This window comes from Populus trichocarpa, chromosome 4 (genome assembly GCF_000002775.5).
Source record: "Populus trichocarpa isolate Nisqually-1 chromosome 4, P.trichocarpa_v4.1, whole genome shotgun sequence".
In the NCBI taxonomy this organism is placed as follows: domain Eukaryota; kingdom Viridiplantae; phylum Streptophyta; class Magnoliopsida; order Malpighiales; family Salicaceae; genus Populus; species Populus trichocarpa.
In genome coordinates this window covers 2,203,083-2,222,660 of record NC_037288.2, presented here as the reverse complement: position 1 = coordinate 2,222,660, position 19,578 = coordinate 2,203,083, and the positions used below count along the sequence as shown (strand labels likewise).

Below are 19,578 nucleotides of genomic sequence, written 5' to 3'. Positions count from 1 at the left end.
AACTTACTACGTTCCTACAACACGGTTTGTGTTGGCTTCAATTTGGTCTACTCCAAATATTCTAGCCATGCCGAAATCTGAAATTTTTGGGTTCATTGAGGCATCTAGTAGAACATTGCTTGCCTTAAGATCTCTGTGGATGATTCGTAATCTGGAGTCCTCATGAAGATACAAAATTCCTCGAGCAATCCCACAAATAATGTTGTGGCGAGTAGACCAATCTAACTGTGACCTTCTTGGTTCATCTGTACTCAAAGAAGCATAAATCTCATCAAATCAATGCAGACTTGTATTCATTTTTCAAGTTTTATAGAATGAGAAAAACTGAAAAATGCACAATATAGGGACAATTTGACAGAATGATGACATACTGAAAATAAAAGAGTCCAAACTTTTATTTGGCAAGTATTCATAGATCAACATCTTCTCTCTTCCTTGGATGCAACAACCTAATATCCTTACAAGATTCCTGTGCTGAAGTTTTGCAATGAGCTCGACTTCATTTCTGAACTCATTAATCCCTTGTCCAGAATACTTTGCTAGTCTTTTGACAGCAATTTCCTTTCCATCATGCAGCAGACCCTGAAAATCGCAATCCAAATTCATCACTCTCATAGTTCAACATGTAAACTGAAGTGATGCTATGTGTTTAAGGGACTTCAAGGCAGGCTAGGCTACCTTATACACCGAGCCAAAACCACCCTCTCCAAGCTTGTTGGCATCTGAGAAATTATTTGTTGCCGCAGCCATGACACTAAGATCAAAAAGTGGTAAATCTGAACTTGTTGTACCTTCCTCAAATTCCTTAATTGGTAAGTCTCTCCAGCTATTTGACCTTGAAGTTAATGATAGCGGAAATTCGTTTCTTCTTTTCCTGTCCCTGGCTGTCATCAACATGCAAACTTATTTCTAGCTGGTAAAACTTACAACTCAAGGTATATTTTTTTGAGCTCAAGACTATCAGAAATATTGAAACTCTAGCTCAGCATCACATCGCATTTTTACTGACTCAACACCCTGAGTTTAATAATGTTACGAAAAATATATTGCTCAGGAGCAACATTTGAAGGGAATTTGCTTACCTTTTCTCCTTTTCTTTACAAACCAACACACAAGGAAGATGATCAGAAACAATGTCACACCAACAGACACTATCAGGATTGCTTGTATTCCTTTATTGGCAAGAGGTCCTGACTTTTCATATTTAGCTGGAACTGAAAATATAAGAAACGTTTAGTGATATGAGTTGAAAATTAAATCTTTCAAGTTGTTAAATTAGGAATTATTCAGTACTGTAAATTTATATTTAATTACTCTCTATTCTAATTTTTTTTATAATTGAATACCATATAAATGTGAGAAAAAAACAAAAGAGTAAATTAACTACAAGTATTGAATAATTTTCATCACCTAATTTGCTTGCCCCAAAAACTTTATTAACTGTGATTTGTTGTTTCTATCTCCTTCGTAGGATCATACGAGCTTGAGACTCAAGTAAACTAAATTTATTTTTTATGTTTGTCTGAGCAGATGAGACTGGACGATACTATACAAGACATGAATGTTTTATAACATAAAGCAAGAAAAATATATGGCTAAATTATAAAATACACCGTCGATATACCAATTGCCAAAGAGAGAAGTATTGTAATAACAATAATATTATAAAGAGAGAAGAGGAATGGTGTCAAGGAAGCTGGAAAGGGTGTGGAAATCAGAAAATATCGCTAAATTATAAATTACCCCCTAACTCTTGTGGAAAAAAAAAAAAACAAATACAATTGAACTTTTTTTTTAAAAAAAACATTTTGCTCTAAACAATATAATTTTTTGAATGTGCCCTTTTTGTTAGGATTTTGTTGAGAAATTGAGGAAAAACTTAGGAAAACATGTTTACTAGCAGAGAAAGAGAGGAACGGAGAGGTTTTTAAGAGCTTTTCCGTCGAATCTTCTTAAAAAAAATACTATTAGAAAGGACAAATTCAAAATAATCATACTGTTTAGAGGTTAAAATCAATATTTTTTTTCAATTTAGGGGTATTGATTTTTTCACTCAAGTTTTGAAGAGCATTTTATGATTTAGTAACACTAGTTATTGGTGTTTGTGATATGCTGCAAGTTTATATTATTTTTCTAGTAAAATATTTTAGCATCGTAATTGCATTTTAATCTTGACCAACCAAATAAGTTGGTTATATTTGGATCATATTGGAAAAAAAATGTAATGATAGCAAACAGGAAAGTATAGATATAAAAAAATCGATCAATGAGGACAAGAAAAAAAACAATACACTATCAACTTAGATCGAAAGTTGAAATTAAAAAGAACAAAACCTTTATAAAAAAGTTAAGGAAAAGAAAATAAAATCATAAAAATAAGTATCAAAATTAAAATCACCAATACATAATCAAATAAACTTGAACATGTTGAATTTTTCAATGCAGTTTTTCACAAAAAAAATTGTAAATATAAATAAAAAAACTTATGCACGCATTTGATTAAATAAAACACTAACTATTATTTAAATAAATTAAAAAAACTAATAAATAATAAATAATAAATAAAAACATAATTGGAAAAACTAAGATATCAAAGTAAATAAAGATATTTAATCTCGCAACACGGGTCATTTACTTGGTTGTGTCTCATAAGTTTGTTTATGAAAATAAATTTGTAATAGAGATTGACCCACACATAGAATTTATTGAATAAAATAAAAGTAAAATAAAAATATTATGAAAGGTTGCACATATTAAAAATATAATTATAAAAAAATATTTAATCTATATAAAAAATATAAAAAAATCACAGATAAATCATGTTAACTTCTGAATAAACTAAGCACACCCAATATAATTAAAAACAATAATCTCTATTCAAGAAAGGCTAAAAAATCCCAAAAAAATCATAGAGAATGGGTATTAATTAAATTATAAAAATTATTTGAAAAAACACATATAAAAAAGCTATCAATATAAAAAACATAAAGGAATGAGGCAAGGCGCCGCTAGATTTGGTAAGCCAAGCTTAGCATATGGCTCAATCAAGAAAAAGTTCGCACACAAGCCTATATTTTTTTTATTTAGTCGTCTACCCCTTTTTCTTTGAAAAAAATAAACAATGCGTCGTTTGTAAATCCTAGAATCCGGTCACTGGTGTGGCCGGAAAAATAGGGCTATTTGTTTTTTTGATCCAAAACATTTACAAAACACCACAAGAACCTTGTTAAACCAATTCATAGCCTTTAAAAAACACAAAACAACTGGTCCAAAACATGAAAATCAACCTGAAATAAAAAATCTTTCAGAGATTAGATATGTTTTTTAGGTGTTTTTAAGGTAAAAGAACATATAATAGTAATCGTTGTCATTATATAGAATCATTTGACACAAAAATCGATCATTTTAATGGTCTAAATCTTTCCCAACATCAACTTTCTCTCTCTAAACCAGAATCTAGCAACTCTCTCTCCCCTCCAAAAATAAAGGAAAATAAGGTTTGGCACCAAAATGTATTTTTAAAAAAATTATAGGGGCCAATTAACAAATAGCTTAAAAAGACAAGGGACACAAATGAACTTTTTAAATCAACTGCAGATCTACCATCTATTTTACCTGATGTTTTCACTTTAGCCATTTATTTTTCAATTCAACCCTCACCTAAAAATAAAACATGCAGTTAGGCTCTAATTTGAGTAAAATGAAACTCAATTGTGCGAAAAAAATAATTTAAGGATCAAAGTAAATTTTTTTAAAAAATACACCATTGTAATCCATAATGATATATAAGATGAAGAATTGTAATTTTATGAACAGTGAAAAGGCCATGTATTGTAAAATTATACTTAAAACTTAACTAGTGATGCTTTATGGCCATGTCACAAAATTATGATAAACATGGTCGCCGATGCAGTGCATGGATTTTGAAGACAAGTACAATTTGTGGGAAACTAGCCACTTGACTTGCTTTGCCATGGTCAGATTATATTTTTTTGATGAAAAAACACGAATATTTAGACGTTTTAAACATATTTTTGATATAAAAGATTTTTAATTGTAAATTGAAAAGTTTATACATGTATTTAATTAAATAAATTATGAATTATTTATGCTAATAAATACCAAACAAACAAATCATTAACAAAAACTAAAGATCGAACTGGAAAATTAAAAGATAGAAATAGATAAAGATATATGATCTTATATTATAGTCTATCAATTTGATTATGTTTAATAATTTTATTTTTTAAAATTAATTTTTTATTTAATCAAATGATAATAAAAATAAATATGCACTTGAAAGCTATTGAATACTATTTAAGAAAAAAATCCTTTGCATGGTTACACAAAAAAAAAACTACTAATATTGAAAAAATGTTATAATTTTATTTAAAAACCGAGCAAAAAATCAAATAATATTTAATCAAAGATTAAATTGAAAACTTGAAATACAAATGTAATTTAAGATATTTGATTTCAAAACACATACCATCTTGTAGCTTCAATAACTTTGTTTCTTTGAATTGATTTTTTATTTAGTCAAACGATAATAATAATAGACACGCACATAAAAATAATTAAATAAAACCAAAGAAATTTTTTTGTATGGTTGCACAAAAAGAACACCCACTAATATATAAAAAATGTTATAATTTTATTCGAAAACCAAGTAAAAATTAAATAATATTTTATTACATAATATCACAAATATTTATTTAATTTATTTATTTTAATTAATCTTAATTAAAACCATATGGTCAGGCATCCCACACATATATTGGATTAATCTGTTTTAATTAATTTATATTTAAATAAAAAAGATACTAAAGCTAAAATAACGCACGCACAGGCCTGCATGGCCAAGGCTGTGCTCTTGCCTATTTCTTTTTTCTTTTTTGTTGGTAATTTTGTTTTAAGACAAACCACGACGTGAGTTTCCAACCAATAAATAGGTAGTTAAAAAATTAGGTTAGTGTTTTTTGACTCAAAAATATAATTTTCAATATTTTCACTTAAAAAAACATAATAAACATCTCTATGATATCAATAAACCAAATAATCTACTAAAAACATCGAAAAGTTCGTTTAAAAATACAAAATCAAATTGGAAAAAAAAATTATTTCTCAACTCCAATTTACTTTTTAAGTAAGATAAAGAAGAAAATACTCGTAAATAAAACTCTCCTCATCTAATAAGACTCATTGAAATCAATAGTCATTTTTTAGTGGTCAAAAAATTGCCAACTAACAAATTTCTTTCTCTTTCATTGTTTTCAGCAATTTTCTTTCTCATCTCTTAAAATGAGAGAATTCAAAATAATAAAAATAAAGTTTTCAACTAAAATCAAATCATAAGAAAATAAAGGGATTGTGTTTGGAAAAAAAAAGTATGGGGACCAAAACACAATTGTTCGAGATTCAATCCAAACATGTAATTGTTTCTTGTTTTATACTTTGGGCCTCCTTTTTTCAACTGTGTTTCTCCATAACAAATTATAAGAAATTGATAGTTAATTTGGCCATGAAATGATATAATTGAAAAGAAAAAAAATTAATGATTAGAAAAGAAATTCACAATGGATTACTGTGAAAAAGGTTTTAGTATATTGTTTAATTTGTAATATATATTCTTAGAAGGAAAGTAAAAAAAATGTTAGTCATTTCTATGAGTGGCAATATAGGCATGTGTGTGTTACAAAACTACTCAATTCATTATACTAGTAAATAATAATATGATTACTTAACCAAAACAATCAATTCCGAGTTCATTGAGTTGATGAAATTTAACTGATTAATGATCAATGGATTTCGCGTCAACACATTTATTGACCTACGTACCCTTATCAAACATTCTATTCATAAAATTGCGTGCTGATTAATTAAAAAAAAAAACATTGCTCATACAAATAGTCAATTTCTTCTAATAAATTATAAGAAAACTGATTGCTTGTGATTTATCAGGTCTATGAGATTTCTTCAAGAATCAAAACTTGTGGCATAGCAAGTGAACAAATTAAGGCAAAGTAAACAAGTTAGTAGTAGTAGAATTGGACATGTACCTAATTCAGCTCTATCCACACGGATGTAAATCTCTTGCCCCACATCTGAAAACGTTCTTGTATCAACCAGATCACCATACCATCTCAAGCATCCAAGTCCTCTTTCGTCAGCACTAGCATAAGCTGTACAAGAACAATTCCTCAAGCACTCTTGCTCACATTCTTTCAATCTCAAACTCATGTTCGCACTCGCTATTGATGTATCCGGCAACTTCACTCGAGCCACCTCGACGAACCCTTCTCCGCCGTGACACGTGGACACTTTAGGTTTCCTGACACAACCTCCTGACCAATCTCTCAGGTACCATTCTTGGGGTGACTTGGGTTCGAATCCGGGTAGACATTTGCACATGAACTTATTTGTTTGATATGGGTCACAGTTACTATTTGGACCACATTGGCGATAGGTGTCACATGGTTCTTTTGGGGCGGACCATATTCCGATCCATTTTTTACCACGATCGTCCCACGACAGCCGCTGCACTCCTCCTGATTCGTTCACCACCACTCTTGAAATGATGGAGGGATTATTCATAGTATAGAATATAGATACCTCATCAATGCTGTTAACGAAAGTAGCATTGAAGATGTAGGTAGCGATCATTTCGGGTATTCCGCTCCATCTTAGTCCAGTCCATGGTCCGCCACGCCACAATGGGGTTTGACCCTTGTATAGGAAGAACTGGGGAAACCCACTTGGATCCAAACCATAGAGAATGTTTCCGGTTCCCGGGTCATCTTTGGACTTCCAAGATGACAGAAACCGGTTCAAACCGATTTTCAGGTCCAGCCCAAGCTTCATACCAGGAAGCAGAGTATCTGTACCATGATCAAAACTCTGCCACAAGACCCTTTTGCTATCCTGTTGAACCAAGACCAAGTTTCCTGAATCCTTGAGCTGAGCCGTGCAATTTGTCATTGATGAGGCTGCAACATTTGTAGACCAAACAGGAACACTACTTCGGTTATTTTCATAAATTACAAGGTTACCTTGTTTGTTGATAGCTAGGAATCCGGAGGTACCATTGATAGGATTATCTCTATTTGCCACCCATACAACAGTTCGTTCTGAAACCTTATGGTACCAAATTCCCACATAACGACGAGTAGAATCGATGCCTGAGCTAAAGAACCCGAGTTCATAGCTTTGTCCACTAGAGACCAGAACATCTCCATCTTTGATTGATTGGTTTGGAGCTATGATGTCAATAGATAAGCAAGAAGGAAAAACAAGGAAGAAAAACAATGCACTCAAAAACCTTTCTATAGGATTCATAATTTGGTTCAATGATTGTGTGTTGGTGAGGTGAGTAGATTTTTTTTGGAATAAGACGATATATTGATTGAAAGGGCTAACCACAAGGTAGCCAAAAACAAGAAACACGAGAGAAAAACATAAAAGAAAAGAAAAGAGAATCACAAAAATAAAAAGCATCAAATTATGGCATCAAATTATGGTGTAATAAGAAATCTTAGGTAGTCTTCTTGTTGTTTGCTGTAGTAGATCAGTTTTTTTTTTTTTTTATATCTCTTGTATTTCTTTTTAGCTATTCACTTTATGGCCTTCTCAATATACTCTCGATGATTATAAAAAAAAAATAAAAAAAAATAAAAAACAAACACAAAAAAAAAGAAAAAAAAAGTCAACAGATACATAACTGAAAAAATACATCAGGATTGAAGAAGATGGTATGACATATTTAAAGCCTTGATTTGATGTTAAACCAACCTATAATACCTTTGGGACCTATAATTAAAGTAGTGCCAGAGAAGCGATAAAGAATTAAGGAGTGCGGTGAGTAGATGATTTGGTAGTGCAGTTGGGGTTTTAATGAGTGGAGCCAGCCATGTATTAAATGACCACTTGAAAGGCATAAGTGTTTAGTTTCTGGTGAGATTTATTTTGGTCCCAAGTTTGCACCACTCTTGTCATGAGCTGATTAAAAGAAATATCTTGTCAATTTTTAGATCGTTAAATCACGAGTGAGATACGAAAATGTTACTGATTCTTGAAAAAAAAATTCGATGCAAGACAATCCTGACGCGTATATATAGCACCCTAGTTGGCTTCTATACATTCCAAAATAGTTTTCAATTCCCTGCTATAACCGTTTCAAATATGTATGACACAATGACATGCAAAGACAACAAGTAAATGGTGAATGTTTTGGATATCTCGAAACGCATATACTTAATGTAAATGATAAATTTAAAATTTTTTAGGAGGTACAAACTTCCTGTTAAATAGATATAGAGTTGTTTAGGTTTTATACGAAAATTACCTGAAGTTCAAATATTATTTTTGGTTTTGAATAATTTTTTTCAGGCTAGGTTGTCGCAAACCAGAAGTCGTCCAATTGTCCGACCTCTAACATTAATTCACATGAATTTACTAGTGAGAAATCTTCTAAACCCTTTTAAGAGAGAGAAATTGTTATACTTTTAAGTGCTAATTTTTTTTTTGTGCTTAAGGTGTTTCTGTACTTCACTTTACTCACAAAATATAAAAGGCATAAATTTCTAATTATATGGAAACTTAAAAACCCTATAAATAACAAAATATAAATTTGTCTGTTAAATAATATCACATATATTATTTTAGGTTAGTTTTAGAAATTTATTCAATTAAATCCTTACTTGATTGTTTATAAGTCTAGAATTGTAATCTCATGTATCAATTACATTCTAGTCCTTAATCTTTAAAATTTATTTATAATTAAGTTATATTTGATAATTAATAATTCCATTTTAAAATTAAGTTATATTTGATAATTAAGAATTTCATTTTAATTTTTGATCAATTAGTTGTAGATTTGCAGTTGGGAATTTAATGAGTGGAGCCAAAAAGCCAACTACTAACGCTTTATAGAAATTTTTAGACTAATTATTAGGTTTGCTCAGTGGAGCCAGCCATGTAATAAATGACCACTTGAAAGGCATAAATGATGCTATTAAAATTATATGATTTTATAAGTAAATATATATTATTATGTCAAATCAACTTTAAAATTTAAAAAATAATAAAATCATATTAGATATTTAAAATCGTGTAAAATCACGATTTTGAACCTAGTTTTATGAGTTTATACGGAATATATATATATATATATATATGCTATAAAATGCAGTAACTGCACCACAAAGTAAAAAACCTAACATCCTAGCCTCTCTTTCTCAAAGTCTTTCCAATGTTCCAAATTTTAAACAAACCATCACTGCAATATGCAATATGCAATCTGTCTCTGTTTCACTTTCAACCATTTCTCTCTTTTGTTTTCACCACAAAGTCAAGAACTTTTTTGGTCTTGTAAGAGATGGGTTAAAAGAAATTAAAATAAAACAAAATCAAAGGAGTCATGAATTTTGAATTTACCAACTATTTCCATTTTCAAGTAATTTTATGGTCTTTCTAATCAACAAAACCAGCACGTTTACAACACAATATGGGTGCATGTTTTACTTTCTTTCTTCTGGATTATATGCGCTCTTATCTATTATATAATCTTATCATCTTATTGCTTTAGTTTTGTGAGTTCCTTATGCATGCTTCTGGATTATATGAATTGTTATGTATAACACATGTATTATGGTCCTTCTTTTTTAACTAACATAATTACAATCATATAATGTTTGGATTGATTACAAAGCTGATTTGAGTTGATTCTTGAATTGTTAAACATATGACATCTAGAAAAAATTCTTCCGGTAATAGGCTTGATGTGGGATGGCAATATGATATAGAAATTGATAAAAATTCTAGAAAAGTTTTGTGCAAGTATTGTAAAAAAATTATTAGTGGAGGTATTTTTCGTTTCAAACATCATTTAACTTGCACTCGTAAGGATGTTGAGTCATGCCAACAAGTACCATAAAATATTAAGCATATGATTTTGTGTGTTTTGGTGAAAAATCTAGAAGCAACTGAAAAGAAAAGAAAGGCTCGTTGATATATTGGAAAAGATGATGATGATGAAATGAAAGAAATTAGCTCCAAAGACAAAGGAAAGAGATCAGCTAGTGAGAGTGAAAGTACACAAACAACCCTGAATCAATTGCTAAAAAAAGATATTAAAGAAGAAGCATGTCGAAAGGTTTTTCTACACTAGTGCAATTCCATTTTAATGTGTAAAAAACCATGAGTTTCTTAAGTTACTTGAATTGGTTGCAAAGTATGGGCCAGGTTTGAAGCCTCCATCTTATCATGATATTAGAGAGAAGTATTTGAAGCAAGAAGTGGATCAAACAATAAACTTGCTTAAGGAGTACAAGCTATAATGAAAAAAAAAATGTTGTTCAATAATGTCTGATACATATGGATAAATAAAAAAAAAGACGTTGTATTTGTAACTTTTTGGCTAGTAGTTCTAAAGGGACAATTTTTTTTTTTGTCATTGGTTGATACTTCTAATATGTCCAAGATTGCTGATAAGGTATTTAAGATGTTGGATGCCATTATGGAGAGGATTGGGGAGGAAAATGTTGTGCAAGTAATGACCAATAACGCTGCAAATTATAAGGCAGCAGGACAATTATTGATGGCAAAAATAAAGTTGTTTTGGACACCATATGCTACCCCTTGTATTGACTTGATATTGAAAGATTTTGAGAAGAAGCTAGAGGTTCATCAAGTAACTATTGCTAAGGGGAGGAGAGTCACCTCATATATTTATTCAAGAACTATACTTATTTCCATCCTAAGGCACTTTACAAAAGGATAATATTTGATTAGGCCTGCTGCTACTCGATTTGCTACTGCATATTTGACTCTAGGATGTTTGAATGATCATAAAATACAGCTAATGACTATATTTACTTCCAAACAGTGGAGGTCATGTAGGTTTTCAAGAAGAGAAGAAAGGAAACGAATTGAAAACTGTGTTTTGGATAGTAGGTTTTGGCATGATGTCACTATATGTATTAAGACAACATATCCTCTAATTAAAGTTCTTTGATTAGTTGATTCAGATGAGAAACCAGCTATGAGTTTGATATATAAAGCAATGGATTAAGCAAAAGTGAAGATACAAGTTAATTTTGATTCTGTGACAAAAAGATATCTATCTTGCTAGTTGTTTTTTTCTGGTGAGATTTTTTTTGGTCCCAAGTTTGCACAACTCTTGTGAGCTGATTGCGGATTAAAAGAAAAACCTTGTTGATTTTTAGTTTGTTAAATAACTAGTGAGATACAAAAATGTTATAGATTCTTGAAAAACATTTCGATGTAAGACAATCCTAACATATATAGCACCCTAGTTGGCTTCAATACATTCCCAAATAGTTTTCAATTCCTTAAATATGTATGACACAATGACATACAAAGACAATAAGTAAATGGTGAATGTGTTGGGTTTCCCAAAACGCATACACGCAACGTAAATGATAAATTTAAGATTTTTCGATAATTCTACAGTTTTTGTTTGATAAATATAGCATTTTTTAGGTTTTATACGAAAATTACTTGAATATTAAATATTTTTTTTGGTTTTAAATAGTTTTCTTAAAGCTGAGTTGTCGCAAACCACAATGTTTGCCCAGAAACATTAAAGGTTTGCCCAGAAATCATTTGTTTTTATTTGATCAAAGTGAAGGTGCATAATCAGGGGACTCTTCCCTTTGAACACAGACACAAAAATGGATGAAGAGAGCCATACCAAAGATGAAAAAATCCAAGCTTTTGTTTGGTAAATATTCATATATCAGCATCTTTTCCTCTTCATGAATGCAACAACCAAAAAGCTTGACAAGATTTCTGTGCTGGAGTTTAGATATCAACCTTACTTCATTCTTAAACTCCTTCATCCCTTGCCCTGAAGTTTTAGATAATCTCTTAACTGCAATTTCCTGTCCATTGCCTAGTTTGCCCTGAAATTACATTCCATGTTTAACTCACAAGTTAATACACAACTTAAGCTAATCACATTCTGCCAAAGTTGGTCTGATGCGGGAGAATTCCTAGTAAATCCAATATTTACATCCACTAATAAATTTGGACTAGATGATTTTGAACAAAGCCTAAAAGAGCCTGAGCTTAACCCAAAGAAATCAACAAAGCCAAAAATGCTCGCAGCAGGGCCAGATTTCAGTTTCAAATTCAAACGTAAAACTGCATCAACACAAAGCAAAATACTGAGCATGCCATATATCCCTAGAAAGATATACGTGTCTAGTTTCAAACACATCAAACAGTCAAAGATTCGGAGCTTTCTAGCAAGAGTTATGGTTGTTTTACTGACAAGTGTGCATGCTGTCAACAAAACCGTGACTTTCTACGATATTTTACAACATGCAATGCCGCCCCTGTTTTTGTCAATAAACATTCAATGAAACCTTGACAATCTTCCCTCCAACTCTCTTAAATGTCATCAGCCTTTTTATAAAAAAAAAACAGCAACATAGGCTATCTAGAGGGGCCTGCACATGGTGACCGATTTTGTGTTGAAAAACCTTTCGCTTTATATCTTTTCAGCCTAACCTACTGATTTAGTGTGTAGCAAAGATAGAAAATTAAGGTTTCTTAAAGTTTAAAAAATATAATCCTAAACCGTACAGAAAGACTGTAAAATTACAGCTAAACTATAAAGAGAACTATTTAAATAGTAGCTAAATCGACCAGTATACTTTTAAAATCAAGTCAAATAAAAATCACGAATACAAGTAGAAAGGAATCTGAAAACAAATAGAAGAATAAATAAAAATAATCTGAAATGTCATCTTCTAGATTGATTTGGGCTGACGCCGTAACGTTTGACTCTTCCAGACTTTTTCTTACGCTCGATTTGTGTCCCGCGTCTCCTACAACTTCAGCTAGATGGAAAAAGTGTCTGGATTTAGAATTTCTTGTTTGATGTTTTCCTAACTTGCACTGTTGCACGTATTGTCCGAAGTATAAATAAGAGTGTTCAACAATCTAGAATAGATATAGAGAATTGTTGAAGCCAAAATCAAAGTGAGCTTGTTAGGTTTATGTTTAGTTCTGTATCTCTTCGGTGGAATGCACGGAGTGGTGAGCTATCCTAAACTCTAATCTCTTTGGGGCGTGACTATATTATTGACAATTGTGAGTTTAATCTTTGTTCATTCACTTTAGAGTGGTGATTTCTGTATCTGTACAGGATTGAACATCATCTGTCCTACATCTATCCATCTCCACCTCTCCATTTCCATCATCTATCCATAATTCCATCCATTTCCATCATCTTTCCCTGGTTAGAATTTCTTTGGCACCAGCCTCTGCGATTTTCCAGTATCATGGTCTAATCATGCAACATTAAAATGTTATTTAATGCACATTAACTTTTGATACAAGTACATAGAATTCTGAAATAATTTCATGTCCCAGGAAAAGTTATCTTGTAAACTGAGCCAAAACCATCATATCCAAGCTCGTTGGAGAAATTCTCTGTGGCTGCTAATACGATGACTGCTAATATGATGTCTATGTCGAAGACTGGTAGGTATTGACTTGTTGTACTTCCACCAACTTCCTTTCCACTTAGAGAGCCATTGAGGCTTGTAGGGATATTGAAGGGAAATTTGAGTTGTCTGCCCTTAGCTGTGTTTATCGTTGAAAGAACTCAATAATCAGCTTTTAAAAGTACTAACAAGTGCTAATGTTGATTACACACTGCATTTTGCAGACTATCATCTCCTATATGCATAGACTTAAAGTTGGAATTCTTTAGTTCAACTAATTTGGTGTCACTTATATTGGTAACAAAGTTGAAAAAATAATCTCTTACCCGTCTTCTTCCTTTTTATCAACCAGAATGAGAACATAATGACAAAGAAAACCGCAGCAGCTATAGAGAGTACCAAACCGGCTAACATCCCTTTCTTTGAAAGAAAACCTCTAGGCTTCTTGTCATATTGAGCTGGAGAAAGAAAGAAATCCACATTAGCTTGATACCAAATCATCAGGATTATCAGTAATGGTGCATATCGCAGAAAGATAGTAGGTGAGTGCAGGGGAGGGCTTAGCCATATTAGAAACGTCTCTGGTACTTCCGTTGTACTTGTACCCGTAATTTTTATTTCAGATGTCTATATTTTTGTTCTGAAAATCCTGTATCTAAGACCTATTGAAGATTAAGCTGTTGTTGAAAAATGCAGCAAAGATATATAATGACAACAAGATTTGAAGGTACCTAACTCAAACGCATCCACACGGACATATAAATCCTGTCCTCACTCAGCGAACGCTCTTGTATCAAGCAAATTGCCATACCATGAGAAGCACCCACTCTTACTTGTCACAACTGAACTTGCGTAGGCTGTGCAGGAACAATTCCTCAAGCATTGCTCCATGCAAGCTTTCAGATCCAAATTGTTATCCACACGGGCAGTTGAAGGATCTGGTACCTTCACGTTTTCCACCTTGACGAACCCTTCACCATTGTTGCACATTCCTGTGAGATTCTTCTGGATGCATCCACCTGACCCATCTCTGAGGTACCAATCAGTAATTGATTTGGGCTGTTAGCCAGGGAGGCACGTACACTCAAAGTCATAAGCATCATAAGGATCACACTTACCATAAGCTCCACATCGTCCATAATTGTCACACTGGTCAGTAGGTGCAGACCAAAATAAAACAAGATTAATTAAATTATACAATTTAATTTATTATCACTTTAAAAATTAATTGAGTTATATTTAAAAATCAAATACAATGTTTAATAACCTATAATGATCTATCAAATGTTAAAAAAAATCATAAGTGGTTTGACTTAACATTTCAGTGATTAGTTTCTCAGTGTAATTATTATTAATTTATCATGAATGTTTCGATTTAGATATTATAACATGAACTATTCTGCTTTGTTAAATCATATTAGTTCTCAACATTATAGTCATTAATTATTTGAGTAAAATTTTGAATTTTTTTTCAAAACTCATTCCATCTTGATCAAGGATTTCACAATTAATACTATTTGAGAACATATATATTATTTTCTCTAATTCACCTAGAGTGGTGAATCTTCTCTTTATTATTTAAATACCTTCATATAGTATTTTATGTCATACATAATATTTGCCTATCTGTTATCCTTGATTAGGATAATATGTGGTCAGGATCAAAGCATAACACTCTCAATATATGATAAATTAATGATCTCTAGTCTAGAGATCACTTACATAATTATCACGTGAACCTTTCCATAGGCATAAGTGATCTCCCCATATAAAATTCTCTTACAAGTCAGTTCATTGTACATGTCATGTGATAAACACTTATATATTAGTTATAGGCATCTTTCATACCTTAGTTTATGAGAGCAACTGCTTCCTTTCATAAAGAAAGAAACATAATATGCATCGATCTCAATAACTCTAATTAATGTCAAGTCTCAATGAACATTGACTAAGACATTTAAGAATAATGCTTTAATGCAATAAGTTTCTCATAATTATAACAACTTTATAATTTTTCATGCAATCATTTTGTGCTTACTATCTAATCTCCTTACCTCATCTTGTCCCTCCATGAAAAATAAATGTTTTTGGTCTTCATGCAGGTTCTTGCGCAAGAATATATTACGATCGGCAGGATTACTGACCTAGTATTGCAAATAGATCTTGTCTAAACCTTTTATAACTACTTTGTAAATATATTATTTTCAAAAATTGAATTTATCATTAATATATATGACAATCATGTTGTTTTCTTTTATGTTTGTACTTTGTAGGAATTTAAGCGAAATAAAAGATACTTAAAATCTCATTAACCTTGATAAAATTGAATTGTTGAATGAGTAGATTTGTGAAGAACGTAGCATTCTTAATGAAGAGGATTTAAATTGAGAGACTATTGAGACATTTTTATCTACATTGTTGGTTAATGAAAGAATAACTACATTACTTGGTTCCACATGCTTAGAAATGTAATAAATAATATTTCACTACCATGATACTTCTACTAGGATCCATTTGGTATAATAGTATGGTGCGATCGAAACTATATTTTACTTTTATTAAAGTTTTATAAATATTTAGTTAATTAACATACATTATAATTAATTTTTCTTGAATTCCACTTTAAACTTAATATTTTAAACCATAATCATAAAAACTATTACAGTATCAAACATTAATTAACATATGAATGCAGTACGTCTGATATATGTAAGCCTCTACCGAGGTCTAAGCATGGTGATAGTCACTTCATTTATAGAATGCGATCCTTCACTAGTTGATGGATCTCCACTATTGTAACTCTTCTTCAGAATAAACGCAGGTTGCTTAGGAGATGGAAGAGTTGTGTCATTACTCAACATGAAAACAACATTAGACATTGATGGTCGGTCCATCGCAGATTCTTGCACACATAAAAGACCAATTTGGATGCACCTTAAGACTTGATCTTCAGGATACGAGTCGCCCATCAATGTATCCACTAGTTCCAGGGCCCTGCCTTCACTCCATAGATCCCAGACCTAAAGAAATTCCACATCAATATGCTATGTTGGAGTTGAAATTTTAAAATCAAGTTCGAAGAGTTACTTTCATCATACTACTTACATATCCAACCAAGTTCAATAAAATATGTATATGTGATCTTACTACTTACATATCCAACCAAGTTCGAAGAGTTACTTTCATCATAAAAATTGATGTTTTTTCTCCCAGTGATGACCTCTAATAGCAAAACTCCGAAACTATATACATCGGATTTTACTGAAAATAGGCCTTGCATTGCATATTCTGGTGACATATAACCACTGCAATAACATAGGAAAAGAAGAGCTTAATAGAGTCAGCTATTCAGAAAAAAAATATATATGGTGAGATTTTAAAAATAATTTTATATTATTTTCTGACTTAGTTTGAAACTTGTATAAGTTTTTAATTTTATTATTTAATTATATAAAATAATTAAAATTATGATATTATGTAAAAAAAAACTATTTTATCTCAAAAACTTAAATTATTCAATAAAATTTTAAAAATAATCTTATATTACACTCCAATATAACTCATTAAATAAGGATAAACTTACTACGTTCCAACAACACGGTTTGTGTTGGCTTCAATTTGGTCTACTCCAAATATTCTAGCCATGCCGAAATCTGAAATTTTTGGGTTCATTGAGGCATCTAGTAGAACATTGCTTGCCTTGAGATCTCTGTGGATGATTCGTAATCTGGAGTCCTCATGAAGATACAAAATTCCTCGAGCAATCCCACAAATAATGTTGTGGCGAGTAGACCAATCTAACTGTGACCTTCTTGGTTCATCTGTACCCGAAGAAGCATAAATCTCATCAAATCAATGCAGACTTGTATTCATTTTTCAAGTTTTATAGAATGAGAAAAACTGAAAAATGCACAATATAGGGACAATTTGACAGAATGATGACATACTGAAAATAAAAGAGTCCAAACTTTTATTTGGCAAGTATTCATAGATCAACATCTTCTCTCTTCCTTGGATGCAACAACCTAATATCCTTACAAGATTCCTGTGCTGAAGTTTTGCAATGAGCTCGACCTCATTTCTGAACTCATTAATCCCTTGTCCAGAATACTTTGCTAGTCTTTTGACCGCAATTTCCTTTCCATCATGCAGCAGACCCTGAAAATCGCAATCCAAATTCATCACTCTCATAGTTCAACATGTAAACTGAAGTGATGCTATGTGTTTAAGGGACTTCAAGGCAGGCTAGACTACCTTATACACTGAGCCAAAACCACCCTCTCCAAGCTTGTTGGCACCTGAGAAATTATTTGTTGCCGCAGCCACGACACTAAGATCAAAAAGTGGTAAATCTGAACTTGTTGTACCTTCCTCAAATTCCTTAATTGGTAAGTCTCTCCAGCTATTTGACCTTGAAGTTAATGATAGCGGAAATTCGTTTCTTCTTTTCCTGTCCCTGGCTGTCATCAACATGCAAACTTATTTCTAGCGGGTAAAACTTATAACTCAAGGTATATTTTTTTGAGCTCAAGACTATCAGAAATATTGAAACTCTAGCTCAGCATCACATCCCATTTTTACTGACTCAACACCCTGAGTTTAATAATGTTACGAAAAATATATATATTGCTCAGGAGCAACATTTGAAGGGAATTTGCTTACCTTTTCTCCTTTTCTTTACAAACCAACACACAAGGAGGATGATCAGAAACAATGGCACATCAACAGACACTATCAGGATTGCTTGTATTCCTTTATTGGCAAGAGGTCCTGACTTTTCATACTTAGCTGAAATTGAAAATATAAGAAATGTTTAGTGATATGAGTTGAAAATTAAATCTTCTTAAAAAAAATCCTATTAGAAAGGATTTAGTCATTCGACCCTTTTTATTTGAAAGAAAATTCTAAAATCTAGTCATTGGTGTAGCTGGAATGATCAAGTTATTTGTTTTTTTGACACGAGTTTCCAATCAACAAACAAGTAGTTGAAAAATCCGGTTGGTTTTTTTTTTTTATTCAAAAATATATTTTTCAACCAATTTTCACTTAAGAAAACATAATAAACATCCCTATAATATCAATAAACCAACTAATCCACTCAAAGCACCGAAACATTTGTCAAAAATACCATATCAAATCAAAAGAAAAAATTATTTGAACCCCAATCCACTTCTTTAAGTAAAATAAAGGGAAAAATACACATAAATGGAACTCTCATAGTCTAATAAAACTCGTTGACATCAAGATTCATCTTTTTAGTAGCTGAAATATAGCAACTTTCTTTCTTATCTCTCAAAATTAAAAACTTAAAAATAATAAAAATAAAGTTTAGAAACGCAGGCCAACCTGCGTTTCCAAAAAATTCAAATGAAAAGAGGAATGGTGTCAAGGAAACTGGAAAGGGTGTAGAAATAAAAAATATCGCTAAATTATAAATCACCCCCTAACTCTAGTGAAAATAAAATAAAATACAATTGAACTTATTTTTTTTTTAAAAAAAACATTTTGCTCTAAACAATATAATTTTTTGAATGTGCACTTTTTGTTAGGATTTTGTTGAGAAATTGAGGAAAAACTTAGGAAAACATGTTTACTAGCAGAGAAAGAGAGGAACTGAGAGGTTTTTAAGAGCTTTTCCGTCGAATCTTCTTAAAAAAATACTATTAGAAAGGAAAAATTCAAAAAAATCATATTGTTTAGAGGTTAAAATCAATATTTGTTTTTTAATTCAGGGGTATTGATTTTTTCTCTCAAGTTTTGAAGCGCATTTTATTATTTAGTCAACACTAGTTTTTGGTGCTTGCGATATGCTGCAAGTCTGTATTATTTTTCTAGTAAAATATTTGAGTGTTGTAATTGCATTTTAATCTCAACCAACTAAATAAGTTGGTTTTATTTGAATTATATTGAAAAAAAATATATAATGATAGCAAATAGGAAAGTATAGATATAAAAAACCTGATCAATGAGGACAAGAAAAAAAACAATACACTATCAACTTGGATTGAAAATTGAATTTAAAAAGAACAAAACCCTTATAAAAAAGTTAAGGAAAAGAAAAGAAAATCATAAGAATAAGTATCAAAATTGAAATTACCAGTACATG

At 31.3% G+C, this 19,578-nt stretch overlaps 1 protein-coding gene and 1 long non-coding RNA gene across 13 annotated transcripts in view; both read right to left on the bottom strand.

The window, feature by feature from the left end:
- The window catches only part of LOC18109217 (G-type lectin S-receptor-like serine/threonine-protein kinase RKS1), a 50,124-nt gene that overhangs the window by 1,098 nt on the left and 29,448 nt on the right, over positions 1–19,578 (bottom strand). For 2 of the 12 annotated variants that reach the window (XM_052451846.1, XM_052451845.1), the window contains 4 exons: positions 1,083–1,214; positions 679–884; positions 372–582; positions 8–245 (listed from right to left, as the gene is read on the bottom strand). The exons of 1 other annotated variant lie outside the window; for it this stretch is intronic. In XM_052451846.1, the coding sequence (XP_052307806.1) occupies positions 8–245; positions 372–582; positions 679–884; positions 1,083–1,214 (787 nt within the window). Of the gene's footprint in view, positions 1–7; positions 246–371; positions 583–678; positions 885–1,082; positions 1,215–6,059; positions 7,564–16,047; positions 16,493–16,626; positions 16,778–17,055; positions 17,294–17,419; positions 17,631–17,726; positions 17,933–18,134; positions 18,261–19,578 lie in introns of those variants that run through there. 9 more of the 12 variants (XM_006383917.3, XM_052451842.1, XM_052451843.1 and 6 more) reach the window with 9 other exon arrangements.
- Positions 13,477–14,624, bottom strand: LOC18097440 (uncharacterized). Its single transcript, XR_008058917.1, has 3 exons — positions 14,204–14,624; positions 13,799–13,930; positions 13,477–13,611 (listed from the first exon to the last, which is right to left on the bottom strand). It is a non-coding gene; the product is annotated as an uncharacterized LOC18097440 (long non-coding RNA).